General features: G+C 34.6%; 1 protein-coding gene across 1 annotated transcript; it reads left to right on the top strand.

The window, feature by feature from the left end:
- Nucleotides 1-5,689: 5,689 nt before the first annotated feature.
- Nucleotides 5,690-17,272, top strand: Cpr47Ea (Cuticular protein 47Ea). The gene is made up of 4 exons (XM_073957495.1): nt 5,690-6,061; nt 12,037-12,188; nt 15,686-15,764; nt 16,315-17,272. The coding sequence occupies exons 2-4, from the start codon at nt 12,040-12,042 to the stop codon at nt 16,465-16,467; spliced, it is 381 nt and encodes a 126-aa protein (XP_073813596.1). The 5' UTR covers nt 5,690-6,061; nt 12,037-12,039; the 3' UTR covers nt 16,468-17,272.
- Nucleotides 17,273-18,662: the final 1,390 nt, after the last annotated feature.

Raw genomic sequence — 18,662 nt, 5'->3', positions numbered from 1 at the left:
TTGTCGTAGGTGGTCAAACAACGAAGATATCGCAATAGCCGCTAATAGAACACAACTTTTCATTTTTGCAATTTTATTAATAATGACGAATGTCACAGCTTTGATTGGGGACCTTCCAAAAACAAAGTCTGACTATGAAAGTAGAAAATCCGATCTTTACAACGATGTAAAGCAGGTTGGCGTAGGTGGCCAAATAACGGAGATATCGCAATAGTCGGTAATACATCCCATTTTTTAATTTGTTGTAATTACGCTACACGTCGCAATATTGATTGGATCGTTACGAAATTTTGGGTGTTAATGGGGGTCCCACAGAGGAAAAAACCTATTGATTTTGGTAATGGTCGGATATTATTCTGGGGTCGGAATTTGAAACAAACTTATTTAGAGAAAAGGCCAACGTTTTATTTCAAGGCGAATATCTCTCTTCTGTAAGATGTATATCGAAAGCAAAACCTGGCAAGGAAAGTAGAAAATATCTCCTTTACAACGATGTGAAGTAGGTTGTCATAGGTGGTCAAACAACAGAGATATCACAATAGTCGGTAATGTATCCCATTTTCCATTTTTTGTGCAATCACACTACAGGTCGGAATTTTGAACGGATCCTCACGAAATTTTGAGGGTTGATGAAGGTCTCACAGAGAAAGAAGCCTATTGATGGTTGGCGTACATCCCACTTTTCCATTTTTTTATTTAAGTTGTACTGACGATGTACTTAAATGCGATGCAACAAAATTGACCTGTATTATTGAAGACATTCAGAGCAAAGGCGCTAAGTTTTCCCAATTTTTTTCAGGCATATTGAATGTAAATGGCTAGAAGACAAAGGCTGATTTTCGGTAAACCGAAATTTTTAACTTGTTCAAAAACCGGTTTTCGGTTTTCAATAATTTTCAAAACCGGTTAACCTGTTTTGTGAAATAGGTGCAAAATTGCTCATAATTGATAAATATTTGATTAAAAATGTGCGGAAAGGGGTAAAGTAAAATTCAGGACTTCGTTATTATATAATTATCTAATAACATCCCTGCTATTGGACATTCAACCACGAAGTGGGGACAGCAAAATTAAGACTGAAATTATGCTCTAATAATAGTAAAAACTCTTACATATATACGATTGTGTACCAAAAGAATTAAGTTAATTAATTAAGTTAAGTCTGTATTCTTTCATTCATGCTTTGAGACCTCAAATTATCGTGTCGGAATCAATCATGCATTTTGTTATGGTAATCTTTTACAACCTTAAATTCGACAAGTTCTTAGTTTACTGTATTAATTCAAAAACGTATGAGTAACGTCATTCCAACTACCTTGGATATTACGTATACGCAGTGTTTTCATAGATCGTTCAATTAAACTAGATTGGCACAACTATACATTTTACACAAAATATTTTTCAACTTTAAAGGTATCTGACATTTACAACTTTGCCCGTACCTTGTGTTCGTTAAGTTTAGTTTACTTTCAAGAATACAATTTTAATTTAATATCAAAAATATTACTATTTTTTAAAACCGGTTAACCGACACAAATAACCGGGTTTTTAGGTTAGCCGAAAATGACGTTTTTGGCGAAAACCGGTTTCGGGTTTTAACTCAAAACCCGTTAACCGGTTTCGGTTTTGGACACCCTATTTTTGACCTCTGGTTGCTCCAAATACCTAATTCGATCCGTTAAAAAAATTTAAAATATCTGAAATCGGGGCATCTGTTTTACGTTTCTATATCTGAAATTGTACCTAAGTCCGCCATATTTGGTAGATAATTTTTTTAAACACTTTGAACCCTAAATGCCAAATTACATTCACATACCTTAAATCGGGCGGTACCGTTTAGTGGGGCTATTCCAAAACGTGTACCTATGTCCACAATACAGCCAATTTAGACCTAAAATATAGTTAACATCTTAAAATACCTGAACAGTAGGAACCCTAAATGACAAATTACATCTAATTCGGTTGAAAACGTAGCGAAAAACGTCAAAATACCCGAAATCGGGTGGTACCGATATACGTATATCCACAATTTTTGGCAGATAATTTTTCTGACAGCTAGGAACCCTTAATGGATAAATGATACCTAATTCGGTCAGAAATTACAGCAAAAACGTTCAAATACCTGATATAGGACTGTACGGTTATATTGTGGCTACACCAAAACGTGGACCGATATAGCTCAACTAGGAACTTGACTTACCTGCAAACAAAATGCGCATCTTTCCAAAGTTTCAGCGTCCTAACTCAATTTTTGTGGATGCTAGGCGAAAGGTTGGACGGGCGGACTAACATAGATCGACTCAGAATTTTACCCTGATTAAGATTATATATACTTGCAAATGTTTCAAATAGAAAAACAAACCTAATATAGCCTCCATACTATGGTGGAGAGAATACAGCAATTGGGCTTGGGTGAATGTTGAGAGCTATTCGAAGACAATTTCACAGTTTATTTCGGTGCCACTGTGATGGGTTCGATTCCCATTATCAACATCAACCTTTCAACGGTGGAAAATACCCCTCAGTAATTTAAGCGATATTTCCTGAGTAGTTCAGCCATGTAAAACTTCTCTAAAAGAGGTGTAGTGTAGGTGGTTTAGGTCCCATATCATCGAGGTAATATGAATCGGGGTGCACTCATGGATTTGAGAGACGTCTCCCTTGTCCCTTCTGGGATGTTTGTGGAACGATTATATTATTTCGGCTGGTTTTTGCGGCTGTTACATAAGTAATAAGCAGTACTAGCAAGTAGTGCATTGTAAACATGCCATTGTTTTGTTCTACTGGAATATTCTTTGTTTTCTTGGGTAGATGGTTCACTAAAGACATGAGGAGGCACCCTGTTGCAGTTCTCAGGGCGGCATTCTGGCATGTTTGAATATTTTTGCAACGCGTTGCATCTATATTCACAGAGCACACTGGCGCCACAGACCGAACTATCGCCTTATGTGTTGTCAACAAGATTTCTTTATCTACACTCCAAATAGTGCCGGCTAGGGACTTCCTACATCTAAGCTTGTCGCAGATAGCTGTGCCATGCACGGACGAAGTGAATGTGACCCTTAAGGTGAGGTCACATTAGATAAATATTTGCTCCAGCGACAGGCAGTGTGCGCTTACTGAGAGCAAGTGAGCGTAAATAATGCATTGAAATTTATGCTCACTTGTTCGCAGTAAGCGCACACTGCCTGTCGCTGGAGCAAATATTTGCCTAACGTGACCTTACCTTTAGAATATTTTCATAGATCATGACATTCAACTTTGTGCTCACCTCACGGCCGTAGATTTAGTGGCGGATTTTTGCATATTCCGCGCGTGGGAAAATTGGTAAGATCAGCCAAATAGGAGTTCAGATATTACATCAGCAAAGGTACCTGACACCAAGATTGTACAATCATCCGCATACGTTATGATCTCAGCGTCGCCTGAAAAGGGTGGAATACAGGAGAGGTACAAGTTGAACAGTTGCGGAAATATAACCCCAAATCGGGGAACTGCTTGTTTCACTCTCAGGGCTTGGACTTCTTGTTCCTGAACGACAGGTGTTCACACAAATAACACTGTCAAAATTACGCATTAACCGGAGTATATACGTCTGAAACAATAAGCAAAATGGAGTAAATTGGCATTTTTGATTTTTCGTTTTCTCATCCTGTTGACCTTTCAAAGGACTTTCAAATATAAAAGGACACCATTTTTCAAAACAAAAAAAAATATTTTAAATGTTTGTACTCATAGCACGATGCTGCTCAGTTTATATAATAATTATTAATTACAGTATTCAAGGATAATAAGGACATCAAAAATGTCCTTGAAAATCAAATAATAAAAAATCCTTTGGCTAGCGACAGGTTGAGAACTTTTGTTAGATACTCGAAGCCCGGATCATCCAGCTGTTTCAGCATTGCCACCGAGATTTCATCAGCGTCCAACGCTTTTGATCATTTTGCGTTCCTTATGGCATTTGCAGCATCATCCTTTGTAAATTGAGACGGTTCATCCTCGGCAGGAAGAAATCTAATGCGACGTAGTGTTCTTCTCTTCGCTCTATCACTCCCGGGTTTCTTGATAAACTGTCGATTAAAATTACTTGGGCACCTCTTCGAATCAGTCAGCGTAACGTTATCAACCGTGACTGTGCTCCTATCTTCCTTCTTTCTGTTACCCACAATTCGCTTATTTCGGTTCCAATGTTGCAACTCTTCGGATGATTTAGCCACTTGTTCCGCTTATGCTCACTGACCAATATGTTAACTTCCAGTGTCAGCTCCCTAATCCGAAAATCAGAAGGGTTGGGCGGATCTCTAAAGCTGTGATTTGTGAACTCTTTGACCGTGCAAAACGTAGAGCTATCAATCTGCTCAATTTGCACTAAGGGTGTATTCCTGAACATAGTTCCATTCGTTGTCCCTTACATGCACGAATCCAGAGCGAGCCGTGAGATGCAGGCAGTACCGGCGTATATTGCATCTCTCCGAAGAAGAAGTGTGGTGGATGCGGATATGACAAACTGAGCACATCCATATTGGCCTTGGGTTTCCTCCGTCCCGGCACGGACCAAAAGAATCCGGAGCAGGGATTCCGGGAAATGCTGCTCCCAACACAGAAAAACGATACAAATACAAACTTATGGACACTGATGTGGCTGCAGTTTTCGGGAACACGGGTATTGTGGTTCCGGGTAAATCGCCATTAAAGAACAAGCCTCCGGGGGGGATTGTCAAAATTTTCAAAATATTGTTGTTACTGGCCCATGTTTTAGTATAACCGCCTATGTCCACATATCTTGCAGTTTTAGTTATAAAAGGATTTTAGGAAAAAGCCGAATTACCTGTAATTTGTCATATCAGAACATATCCCAAACAAATATATTGGCAAAGGTCCATATTTATTCGAAACGTCCACAATTGTCAGGATAAAGAGTTTTCGAACGTTCCAAAAGCCGTTTTTTCATCACGTAGACCAAAAAATTCTGAAAACTCCTAAATTAATTTTGATTAAACACGCAATTTCTAGGCGGAGGAAGAAAACTGTGATTGTAGAGTTAAATGTTGATGATATATAATAGTAAGTAACCCATAAATAGCCGTTCTCAGTCGATATCTATATAAATATTAGACATCAGAGCTAAAAGATTTTGGTTTGCTTTCATATTTCACAAGGCCGAGTAATACGCCATGCGCTAGAACTTATAGGGAAATTGAACATTACTGAAAATGTGGGTCTCTTGAAAACCCCATCACTTTCATGCAACTCCATGTAAATACTTCGAAATCTCATTGAATATTTCTATTCGCTAAACATTGAATGATGAGCATGCGCAACGCCCCATTTTTTAAATTTTGTTGTTGGTGTGTACATTTTTGTAAAAAATGCTACTCCTATTGGTGTGGCTATGAGAACAGCTAAATAGAATCACTTGTTACGCTACAAATGTTACGTATACGACATATAGTTTCATCGAACAAAGTGCAATACTCGAATGTATGCAGTTTATCAACAAAGCTTTCTCGTTTGTATTCTAAAAACAAGCTTTTCATTCATTGATTTGCAGATCTGCCGGCATTTGCTCTCATGAGATGAGCACAAAATGATTTTGTCTACTCTCCTTTTTGCCGTGACTGGGTAATATGTGTTAACTGTTGTTGGAGATGCAACATTCGTGGATGCTGCTGTTGTTGTTGTAGCTGTTAGAAACAAGAGGGCATTGTTGTTTACCTGTTGTATACTCTGACTGCACTTGACGTAATAGTTGTAGGTATAGCATTTTGCGAGAAGAGCCACGCTACACCGTGGCATCAAAGGTAGGCTATTGCAGCATTTTTGCTGCGACCCGTTGATGGTATAAAAACGTTTGCATTTTCCAAACAAACAACAAAGCAAATCTGTCGAGTCTTAAGACGTGGTCGTGTGTTACTCAGCCAGAAAACGCGTGTGTTCTTTTACATCATCAAACTGTCAGCACAACAACAAAATACAGAACACCAACTGAGCATCCTTACATAAGGACATTAAACGAAAAATCGCAAGTGTTTTAGAGAAACATATTTTAATATAAAAAGTGAGTTAAATCGTGGGCATTGAAAGAATTATACATTTGTAATGAAACATAGTTATATATTAGTTAGCAATGCAAGTAAAGAAAAATAAAAAGTTAAGTATTTTGAAACAAAAATATAACTAAATAATGATGGTTAAAACCTAACCTATAATGTGTGTAGTTGTGAAAATAATGGACCTTATTCGCAAAATATAAAAAGATACAACTTTTAGATGTTTCTTTAAACATGTGAAATGAGACTTTATGATACCTTACATCAGCATCGAATTTTTTTCTACTCGAAGGCGTCATTTGCAATTAATAAAAAGTTATTTAAATACAATAATGAAAGGACTACTGTCAGACTGAAACGATTCCGAAGTCATTTGGAAACAACAAATCTTCTTAGATGGGCCACATAACAAAAACCTTAAATAATGGAGTTACATTTTCAAAATCAAGAGCTTTGTCTTCTACCCAATTCGAAAAATCTAAAAAAAAAAAATTGGACAGAGGATTTATCTCAGAGTTCTAATTTTTATTTTTTATTGAAATTTATATAATTTAACGGACCTTATTTGATTCGTTCGAATACAACAATAAAAAAAATTGGGCACATGATCTGTTTGGGATTAATTCAATGGCGAAAAAATTTCAACAACACAATTAGACTGATATAATATGAAAGAAAGAACTCCAATGGGTGGCGCCAGACTTAAGAACTTTATACAGTAGTTTTTACTTAGCTGCATTAGTTTTAGCTGCGTTTTTGCGTCAGCTGCCCTTTTTCAGTCTTGCTATTTTTTATCAAATTTATTTATGATAACTGAATTTTTGGCTTACGTGCACGAAAATATCTGCAATTTTTCAATGTGCAAAACTCCATTCGAATAATCTCCAATTAAAAAGAAATCGCATATAATTTGACGATTTCAGTTGCATTTCAAATAATTACAATTCAAATAATTTTATTCTTTATAATTAAAAATTTGAATAAAAATTCCATTTTTATAAAATCGAATAACAAATAATAATCCGAATTACAAATGAGAAAAATTCTAATTTAAAATTTATATAATTAGAATGAAAAATAAGTAAGAACGGCGTTAAGTTCGCCAGGACCGAACTTTGTAAACCCTCCACCACGAACAAATAGAAACAACTAGTTTCCATTTGTTTATGAAAGAACTAAGCAATACCTCCACGTTAAGGCTCCTTCCTTGGAGGAATAGATTAACTTAACTGACGAAAATCACTATATTGATAATTTTCTGCATTGAGGTTTCCTACCCATTGAGAGCCCAAAACACCAAGCTACATCCACTTCAGGGGGAAAATGTAGCAAAATCCTTTAAAAGAGCTCATATAGGGCGTCGTCGTTGGTCGTTCCAAAACATGAACCAATATTTATAAATTTTGCGAATTGAGCTTTGTAATCCTCTGACAAGAAGTCTCCCTTGTCCCTTATGGGATGTTTGTGGAACAATTATATATTATAATCCTCTGACAACAAGCCATCCTAAATTACACAATTTCAGTTCGAAACTTTGACTAAATTGGCTAGGCTAAAACGTGGATATATTATCTTCTGGGAACACAAAATTCTAATTAACAACCAATTCGATAGAAAAATGTGACTAAAAATCTGAACAAAACAGCTTAAATTTGGTGGTACCTGTTTATGGGGACCATACCACAACGTGGACAATACTGTCGGAATTTTTGCAAGGGATGCTTTGTATCTGTTACAATGGTTTGTAGTCGTTTAAGTTAAAAAATGCTGCTAAAACTTTTAAAATACAGAAAATCGGGATTCCGCTCTGTGGATGCTAAATAAAACGTTGACCTCTAGCTAGAATTTTCCAAAGGAAAGTTTTGTTATACCAAAGAATACTAAATACCGAAATTCAGTTATTCCCGTTGAATAATGAGGCAAAAACATTCAAAATATCGAAATACCGACCCACTACGAAGACTAATAAACCAATTTCAGCCATTACGGTGGGATATTGAGACCACAATCTTCAAAATACCGAAAATAGGGAGGTATCATTCTATGAGGGCTATATAAAAAACGTAGACCTATACTGACAAACGACAGGTGGAAAGTTTTATACTCTCATCGAAAGGCTAAATACCAAATGGAAGTCATATCGGTTGGATGCTGACGCTGAAACCTTCGAAATACCAAAAATCGGAGCGACCGTTCTATGGGGGCTATATAAAAACGTGAAACTGGAATGTTTTATACCCCGAACACTAAATCCACAAATGTCATCCATTTCGGTATGATAATGACGCTAAAACTCTTAAAACACTAAAATCGGTGTTTCACACTGGTATAAAGGAAAAATTATATAGACAAATTAAAAAAAAAAATAAGAAAAAAATAGTAATTGCATCCAAACCCACTGTGCAAATTTTTTCTATTTTTTATTAAATAGTTGATAAAACAACAAAACATATAAAAAAAGATTTTTTCTAATTGGATCAATATTAAAGAAGTTATGAGTATTTCTTGGCATATTTTTTTTTTTTTTTAAATTCGACCTTTTGAAGGTATTCGATTTTAGAATTCGATATCTCCGGAGCGGTTGCTCAAAAAAATCTGAAAATATACTGAAATGTTTTGCTGATGAGCAGCATCACCACAGCAAAAAATAAAGAAACCCAAAAACCTTATTTTAAAAAAGTGTCCGATTTCACTCAGAAATCTCCATATATACTTTATATGGTATCCGACGAATATTTCGATGAGTTACAAAGGGAATGACAAAATTAATTATACTCTTCATATTATGGTGCAGGGTATAAAAATCACTGAAATTTTAAAATTTTATTTAGAAAAGTTTCAAATACCAATGGTACCAAACTTTGTACTTTTAGTACACTTATCTTAACCCGTCAGGGTCACTGACCTTTTCCCAATAACACGTTATGTACCATTTAGTATTTTTCATAAGCTTATAGTACCTTTTTCCAAAGCTACCCCCATATATCAACCCTACACACCAACAGTGACCATAATACCATACCAAACCATTTAGTACTTTTCGTACGCTTATACATAGTTCCAATTTCGAAAACGACCAAAGAAATTCATAAGTAGCTGATTTTGACACTCGTGAGCCATTTGCTAAAAAACAAGTGTAAGTGTGGCTTGCCACTCTCAAAAATAAGTATAAGTGTTGCTTGCCACTCTAAAAATAAGTCTAAGTGTGGCTTGCCACTCTCAAAAATAAGTATAAGTGTTGCTTGTCACTGTAAAAATAAGTATAATTGTGGCTAGCCACTCAAAAAATTAGTTATTTTGAAATGGATATTTTGAGAAACTTGGGCATGCTTTGCCAAGTAGTTTTGTATACACAATAATATTTTCTGTTTTACTTTGCTTGTCGCACATTAAGTGTTGTTTTCAACCCTTGTAATTCAACCGATTGTCTCATGCTCTCCGAGAGAGTGAGAGCAAAGATTATTTTTTAAAGTTAGAAGAATGCCCAAACATAGGCCATATGCAAAAGCATACACAAACGAAACAAATGCAAATAACACTACAATTGTTTATTGTTTGTAGTGTTGTGTATGATTCCACTTGTTGAGCCACTTGGCAAACACTTTTGTATACAAAATACGTTGAACGTTTATTTTATTCCTTATTCACAAGCAACGGTCTTGAGCGTCGTAAGTGTTTTTTGTGGTAGTGGAAAAAATACTTGAGCTCTAGAAAATACTTGTATTAAAAAGTATAAGACCCAAAAACAATTGTGTGTGCTCAAGTGGCTTATGGAGGCAAGTGGCTTATTGATTATTGCTGAAAACGGCATTCTCATCTCAACGCTACACACCAAAATTTACACTAATAACAAGTTTCAAAATTCCAGCTATATGTTTACACTCCATACAAAATTTAGTACCCATTACTAATTTTCGTAACCTTAATCAAACCAATCCTAAGTACACACTTAGAGTGGTACTTTTCGTAGCATGAATATGAATTTCCAGAACCTCCTCTGTATTTCCACTTTACGCGCTAGCAGTGAACCTAATACCAAAATTCCGAATTCCAGCACTATCCGTTTACTCAATACCAAAATGTACCAAATTTACCACATTTATATCAACTCTCAAGCTTCATGATCTTTTCAAATTTCAAGATTTTAGCTCCTTCTGTTTAAAATTTTGTACATTTTAGTACTTTACGTACACTTACACTTTTCTAAAGTTCATTGTTACATTTATCTTACAATATTTCAGCGACTCTCATTCAAATATCAGAATTAAGGTGGAGGAGTTTGTCCAAAACAAAGGTTACAATTTTTAATACTTTTTTCAAAAACCCGTCCACAATTCAATACATTTCGCCATTAGAAACACTTACAAGTTATGGCGTGATTAATTCTTTGTTGGTAACAACGAATTCATCACGCCATAACTTAAATTTGTGTCCAATGGCGAACCTTTCCTCACGATCCATAATATACTCAATGAGGACTTTAATACCAAAAAAAATTATCCACATTGTATTTTAGTGTATTTCCGCTAATTCCAATGAATGTCGCTCTCATGACTTCGAATTCCAAGCACCACTTAATGGTTTCGTCATCAAAATGTTTACGCAAAGGGATGAAATTGAAATTGAAACAGTTATTTGGAATTTAAACATTTCCATGGATAACAGCACGAACCGAAAATGTAAATTGTTTCTTATTAAAAATTATGAAAAATCTCTTAGTGCCGAAATTTAACATGAAAAACATCTGCATAAAGAATTCTGACCACCCAATCCCATTTTATTTGAAAACCTGTACCATTCGACATCCCTCGTTTAAACCCACAATCTTCTAGAATAAATTATCAAATGATATTGTCAAAAAAAAATACTTAAAACATTCAAAAATATAAGCCATCTGCATTTTCATGTCACCGATACAAAGAATTTCCACTCTGTCGTCTGCTGAAAAAAAAACATATTTTTCAAATTTATGTGGCCATTTGTTATTAAACGTTGTCGGAAATGAGGAACACGTTTTGCGACAGTTTCCAATTGATTGCTTTTTTACACATCGTTTCACTTTCGATTAACCAAGTTGACAATTCATGTTGTGAACGTTGGCGCTACTAAATGTCATTCACAGTTTACAGATTGCAAACATGGCATATAAACTTCTTTCCAAGCGAACGATTTAAAGATCACATGATCTCAATGTTACATATTACCATTATTAGAATGAATGGTTTTGTTGTATGTTTTTTATGATTTTGTAGAAGATCACTTGTACTTTCTGTGGACACTTAATTGAATTGTTGTTACAATAAATAAACATTTAATTAAAAACTTGTGAATGTTTTCGTTGGAAAACTATTCCAGGCAATTTGTTACTTTTCACTTTCAATAACTAAGATTGTCAATTGAATGTGTAAAGTATTTCGCTTTTATAAATTACAACGTCATTTGTGTAATTAATTAAAAGTATTCTGGTAGTACTTTATTCCTACATAGAAAGAAACAATTAATGAAAATAGTTTCTAATCTAATTTTTTTTTTATTAATTTTTTAATGTTTATTAATCGAGCTTTATGATCAATAATGCAAGTGAAAAAGGAAAGCCGACGATTCGAACCTACACACACACCACTATGTGACGTGCATGTTTCGCCTTTCGGTAAAGGTTCGTCAGACATATCGGATGTGGAGCGGCTTCGCCGTCCTCGAACTTTTCTTCTTTCAAATGCATTGTTGTTTTGTTTTTTACAACAACAATGAGAATTTTCCCATTTAGTTGTGCTTTCATGACAAACGCCTAGCGCTGCCTTTGAAAGTTATGAGTTTGGCTCTGAACGCTAACACGACGTGACAACACTTTTTTGTGTGTATTCAAGGACGTGGGTTCAAACCCCAGCCTGGCTCAGCTGATTTTATTTATTTCAAAATTTTGCCTTTTTAGGCGAAGATCATTTTTTTAGTATTAATTTTTTTAATTTTTTCACTTTTGCAGATCATGAACTCCATTGTATTTATTGCGCTTTGTTGCTTTGCTGTGGTATCAGCACAAAGAGGTATAGCACCACGTCCAACTTCATTTGAAGGAAATGCTGTAATTCTTAAACAGGATTTCAATTTGAACCCTGATGGCTCGTACAATTACAAGTAAGTAAAAGAATGAAAAGCTATGGAACTTCATAACTGTCAAATTCCCAATAGATTGTCATTTAGTAAGCAGAAGAAATTCTGATAAATCAGAATGTTTTCCTTTCCAACTATTACAAACTAGAGTAACTGACGTTACAAAAATGTTAAAAAAGTATTAAACTATAAAAAATAAATGCCCTAGAACCATCTTTTTAATGGCGAGTCTGAACATTGTATCGAACATTGTACCACATAACTTGTACATAATTTTTACTTAGCAGAAGAAATACTTATGAAGTGCAAAGCTACGCAGTGGTGCCACGGGTACGGAAAGGTGTGCCAAAAATATTTATAATCAAGCTATAGCCCTAAATTAAATATAGGTTTTTAATGAGCCAAAAAGATAGAAAAAATAGATATATTGGTACAGCCCCCATATTATCGTAAACAAAACACGTTCCCCTGTATTGTAAAAAATATAGAGATTCCAAAGAAGACTTTTTATTTATTTGTTTTTTTTTTCGTAAAAATATTCGAACTCGTCGACAAACTGTTTAGCTAATTGGAATGGGGCGGGGGTGATCATTGATATGAGAGAACTCTACATTGTCCCTTCGAACTTGTTGTAGGAACATAAGTATGTATGTTTGTGGAACAATTATATTATTATAATGGGATATAGTTAAATAAGGAGGTAACAGCATCTATCTCGTATCTACTAAGAAGTTGGTTCCTTCTTATGTGCATCAAGAACGATAAGAGATCACAGACCAGATTGCTATGTATGTAAGTTCTGCAGTGTGCGTTCTTAAAATAGATCTCTCGAAGTTCGCGAAGTAGTAGTAACATAGTGCTAGTAGTAGTAACAGATTAATAAATTGGTAAATCGATAGACTTAGAGCCACCCGATCTAGATTATCTGCTAATTCGTTTCCCATTGTATTACTATGATTTGGAACCTATCAAAGTTTAGCGATATTTCGTATATCAACCCTTTCTGAAATAAAAGATAGCCAGAGAGTTTATGGTCCATGACTTGAGAGCCTTAAGGACCGCCTTACGATGGTCACATATAGTCACCGGTTCTGTAAGGCTGGTTTAACCAATCCTGTTGCTTTCCTGATAACAAGAATCTATTCTTGAAAGACCATTAAGCTGTGTTTTATTAATGGATTTTCGGGCTACATCGGTCATCTTTTTCGCATAGCCCCGATAAAAGGGTAAATTCCGATTTTCGTTATTTTCAAGGTTTTAGCCGCATTACCCTACGAAAATGGCTAAAATGTTATCATCCCTGAAGGGTATAAAACATTACTATAGAGAATTGTCGACTTTCAAGGGTTTAGCCACAATACCCAACCGAAATAGCTAAAATTTAGTATTTAGTATTCGTTGGGTGTACAAAACATTCCGTTAGAGAGTGGTCGGTACAGGTCCACGTTTTGATATAGCCCAATAGAACAATTCCATCGGTATTTTTACGGTTTTAGCCACATTATCCATCTAAAGTAGCAGAAATTCACTTCTGCAGAAAGTATTCACTTCTGCAGAAAGAACTTTTGGTCCTTTGTAGTAAAGCTTTCACCATTTCTGATGGAAAGACTTCTGCTCTTCTGCATTAATACCATCTGCTATTCTGGATGGAAGATCTTCCGGTCTTCTATAGAAAGATCTTCTGCAGGAAGAACTACTGTACTTCTGCGGAAAGAATTTTATCCCTGCTCGATCGCAGGAAGAACTTCTGATCTTCTGTATTAAAACTTTCAGCTTTTCTGCTGGCAGATTTTCAGCCCTTCTGTTCTTCTGCAGGAAAACCTACTGCTCGTTTGCAGGAAAACCTTTTGCTCTCCTGCACTAAAACCTTCTGCTCTTCTATAGAAACATCTTATGCTATTCTAAAAAAGACCTTCTGCTCTTACGCAAGAAGGTCGTTTGCTTTTCTGCAGGAAACCCTTCTGCTCTTCTAAAGACAGACTTTCTGCCCTTCTATGAAAAGACCTTCTACTATTTTATAGGAAGACCTTCTGCTCCTGTGCGGGAAGACCTTCTCCTCTTCGGTGTAGATTCACGGTTTAAGGCTTTAGCCACATTTCAACTGTAATTTGATATCTAAGGTCCCCAGTGGTCAGAAAACTTCTCATACGCTCAAATGGAAAAACTATAAATACAAGTCCATTTTTTTGATGTTATAACTAGACATCGGATTTTGCATATTTTTCAAAAATTCAAATAGGAATATTTTAATATTCTTGCGTGACTTTGAATACATTATGCCACATTTTTTCATACTTTGTCATATTATATGCAAATATGTCAAAAATATTTATAAAATCACCCAAAAATATCAAAATTTTTTAATTTGAAATTTTTAAAAATATGCAAAATCCCACGTATAGTTATAACAATACCACTCACTGTGAGTCCTTTAAAAAAAAATTCCTACTGACGTGGCTGTGACTTGGTATTTGGGATTCTCAATGTTATTAAGTGTAAAAGTGTTCTGGTCACTTCGGGATTTCAGATAACCTTCTACAACGGGGTGATGAAAAGATCAACGTCAACCCATCCCTAGTCAGAAATCTCTTTTGGTATGTATAACTGTTCAGTGAGGTTATATATTAGTTCAGCTGAAGGCCACGTATTATTATTAATAAAGTCGTTTAAGATAGTAATCAACACTTACCATCTTCTTCTGTTATCCTTCACTACCTGTGGAGCATAGGACCTGAACTTAAAAGACTGATTTTCTTGCGATTTCTAAGGCTTAAATTGGGCTGAACGTGGTTTTATCGTGTCTAAATCATGCTTAAGTAGTTCACATAACATGGAGTGAGCAGTTTTTTAACACTTCGCATATATGTTATCAGAACAAGAAGTGATTTAACTAGCCAAGAGTTCAGTATGCTGAAGCTGTCTTTGTGACTACAACTTCCATGTTGCCTGATCCTATTTTAACTGCTACGTTCAATCAGGTGTGAACCGAGTTCTTGATACCATTCGATCTTTGCTCCTCGGGTCGACCGTACGTCCAACACATTTGATGAATGTCTTCTATCTACCAAATCAATTTGGTTTCTTGTAACATGATCTGTTGCCATCCCAAAACTATTTTTTAGTAGGAAATTTTTCTCCATAGCCAAAAATCAACTTCGGCAACGATGGACAAAAGGACGACCTTATAGTAATTTTATATTTACCAAATCCAAATATGAAATCCTTGTCTTAAATTTAGTGAATTTGATTTGATATATTCGCTATGGAAATTTGAAATACAGTGGATTTCGTAAGTCTAAACGTACTATTAGAAGATTTGTTTAAGATTTAGGTTATCACAAACGCAAAACCAAAGACGTGACAGCTCTAATGTTAGGCGTAGGTGTATGGTGGCGTCATTACCCTACATTCGCCTATATATTCAAGCCCCTTGTTAATGATCATGGCGCCTCTTCTTGTTTAAAACACAGTATCCCTTTGTTGATTTAATAACTTTGCAAATTTTCCATTTCCATTTTTAGTTATGAAACAAGCAACGGAATTCGTGCTGATGAAGCTGGCTATCTTAAAAATGCGGGCAATCCCCAATTAGAAGCTCAGGTAAGTTTCTGCTATAATAATAGTCTTCATAACCAACGAATAGCAAATCCAACCTAACCACCGCCTATTTTAAACATAAAACATAAAAGAATTACATATTTTAACAAATTTGAGATTTATCCCCAATTAATAGCTTATCTTTCGGTAATATTCAATTTGCATTATTATGTCATTTAAATGTGTATTTTATCTATGTGCGGTTACATCAAATGTCACATAAGATTTGTGGAGTTGTTTAAGCTGAATATAGTGGAGATGATGTACACCTAAGCTAATAATTCATTTTCAATTTGGACTTAAAAGCTCTTTTTAAGTATTTCATTATAGAGCATACATTTAGGTGCATCTGTATTTTTCGATGTTTGAAGTGATGCCACTCCCTTCTTAAACAAAATCTCTAGTATATTTGGTTGAAGTTATCCATCATTACTTACAATTTTTTCAAAGTCTTCCTGTAAAAAATTAAATTTATTTAAAAACAAGAAAATATAGAAACAAAGTCTTTGAAATTATTTGAAATTTATTTTATTTCTTTCTTTTCTTGTTTTAGGTCATGCAAGGTTCTTATTCTTACACTGGTCCTGATGGTGTTGTCTATACCATTACCTATATAGCTGATGAGAATGGTTATCGTGCTGAAGGTGCCCATATTCCTACACCACCACCAGTGGCTGCTCCCGGTCCAAGAGGACGATTCTTTTAAGTAAATTTCTCAACTATATCGCGCAAGAAGAAATTTCTACATAAAGAATACTAAAGCCACCACGGAACATACATATGAGATTATTTCACTACATAAACAAATACAGTTGTGTTCTATGATGTAAAAACAATAACAAAATTCCCTTGATAATCACACGATGTGGCAACACACTTGCGAGTAAAGCAAACACACACAAAACACTAATAAATATTTCTCACCTTAAGAACCACAAACAATTCAACAAACATTTGCACAGACATGCATACATATGAATTAAATACTCAGCACTTTACTGTAACTTACCAACCGTTTCCCAACTCTATTCTATCTATTGCGATTTAGCAGGAAGGGCATTTCACCACCCTATTTTCTTTAACATGATGGAACTACTATAACTTGCACTTGTTTCACATATCTTCACTTCTTCATTTCCTTCTCTCTGTCTACGTCTATCTTTGTATTGATGATTTTGCTTTTCAATGCTGAAAGTTTTTTGTGATCATTTCCTGCCTCACTTTTCCATTTCGTATCTTTCTATCTATCTTTGTATATTTTTTTAATAAATTAACAATTTGTTATTTTTTCTATATTTCCCATAATTTTATTGTATATTTTATTGCTATTCTTTTAGTTAATAAACAATTTATGTAAAAGAAATCTGTTTTGTTTATAGAAATTAAAAAGAAATTTGTTTAAATTATTTTCATGTATAATTTTTGTTTGAAATAAGTTTGTTTATTATTTTTACACAAGAAATATGGCAACAACGCAATAAATAAACTTGCGATAAAGAAAAACTTACAAATGTGCTTTTTATTTCAACTTTTGCATAAATATGCTTTAAGTTAATGTCAACTTTAAGCTCTATTTAGATTGTTGTCATGACTATGTACGAGTATGTATAAAAGTCTTAAAAAAAGGGTTGTCATCTACACCATTTTCACATGTAATTCGAATAATTTCAGTTGTAATAATATTTTATTTTTCCTCAGCTACTAAATTTTAGTAAAATTCCAAGTATAGTGTAGGGATACGTAAAATCGATTTCGGTTAATCGATTAATCGATTATTAACCGTAAAATTTCCAAAAGTCGTAGTCGACTATTGACTGTGCGAAAACCGGATAATCGATTATTCTTAGTCGACTTTTGGAAGACGGAGTCAACTATTATTCGTAGTCAACCATTAGTCGTAGTCTATTATTAATCTTAGTCGGCTATTAATCGTGGTCGACTATTAGTCGTAGTTGACTATTAGGTGTGCTAAAACCGCATAATCGACGGTACTTTTTTTATACATATAACCCTCACGGATTGCATCAACGAAAATGGTCGATTATAGTCGATTAAAATCGGTTTTCGGCAGTTAACGATTAATCGAAAGTCGAGTTTTAAGTTTTTTACGAAAACCGAATAATCGAAAAATCGATTATTGCAATTCACTACGTATCCCTAGTATAGTGGCCTAGAATTTTTAAAGAACAGCTTGGAACGAAGTTCCGTTTTCTTTCAGCCCATTGTGTAAAAATGTGGGTTTTTTTATACCGTTTCCCATATAAACTCCCAATAGAAAATCGAGTCTTTGATGACATTTTCGTTGACGAATGTTCCGAAATTGTCATGTACTACAACTTGCATGACCATGTCTTGCATTGTGTCTTGGCAACAAACCGAAAAATGCTCAACAGTGTGCCTGCAAACAATTGTACACATATTTATTCAAATATACAATTTTTGATTCGTAATAAATGTAAAATTATAAAGTCAGAAAAATTCCGAAACCGCGTTACTGATTAAAAACTATGTATTTATACAAACTGAATTATGTAGAAAACGGTAAGTTAGAATAAATATAATTAAATACTTTAAATTTAATTATAGTTATTTTTTAAATAGGTGAATTTAGGTTCAAGAACATTGAAAATTCTAGCGACTGTAAAGTACAACGCCTGTGATATATGGTAGGATTTACGAATATCTAGGGGATATTCACAATATTCATTTAAAACCATTTCTTTTTGCAGAATCCAAAAATAGAGGGAGGTCGCCTTTCGGTCGGTTGGGGTAAGAAGTGTAGGGCGTGGTAAAGCTGGAAGAAATTGTGGGTTGCAGAACATACGGGAGCTAAGTATTTTTAATTATTTAACTTATTTATTTTGTAAAAATTATATATTTTATAATTAAATAAAAATTTGA

The sequence above is a fragment of the Musca autumnalis genome, unplaced genomic scaffold, assembly GCF_047663935.1.
Source record: "Musca autumnalis isolate F117 unplaced genomic scaffold, ASM4766393v1 scaffold_5, whole genome shotgun sequence".
Taxonomy (NCBI): Eukaryota; Metazoa; Arthropoda; class Insecta; order Diptera; family Muscidae; genus Musca; species Musca autumnalis.
The sequence above is the reverse complement of the archived record's forward strand: the minus strand, read 5'-3'. Positions and strand labels throughout refer to the sequence as shown.

Coding starts and splice junctions, on each gene's coding strand:
- Cpr47Ea (XM_073957495.1), top strand. CDS start 12,040: ATGAACTCCATTGTATTTATTGCGCTTTGTTGCTTTGCTGTGGTATCA. Junction 12,189..15,685: donor GATGGCTCGTACAATTACAA/GTAAGTAAAAGA, acceptor TTCCATTTTTAG/TTATGAAACAAGCAACGGAA. Junction 15,765..16,314: donor ATCCCCAATTAGAAGCTCAG/GTAAGTTTCTGC, acceptor TTCTTGTTTTAG/GTCATGCAAGGTTCTTATTC.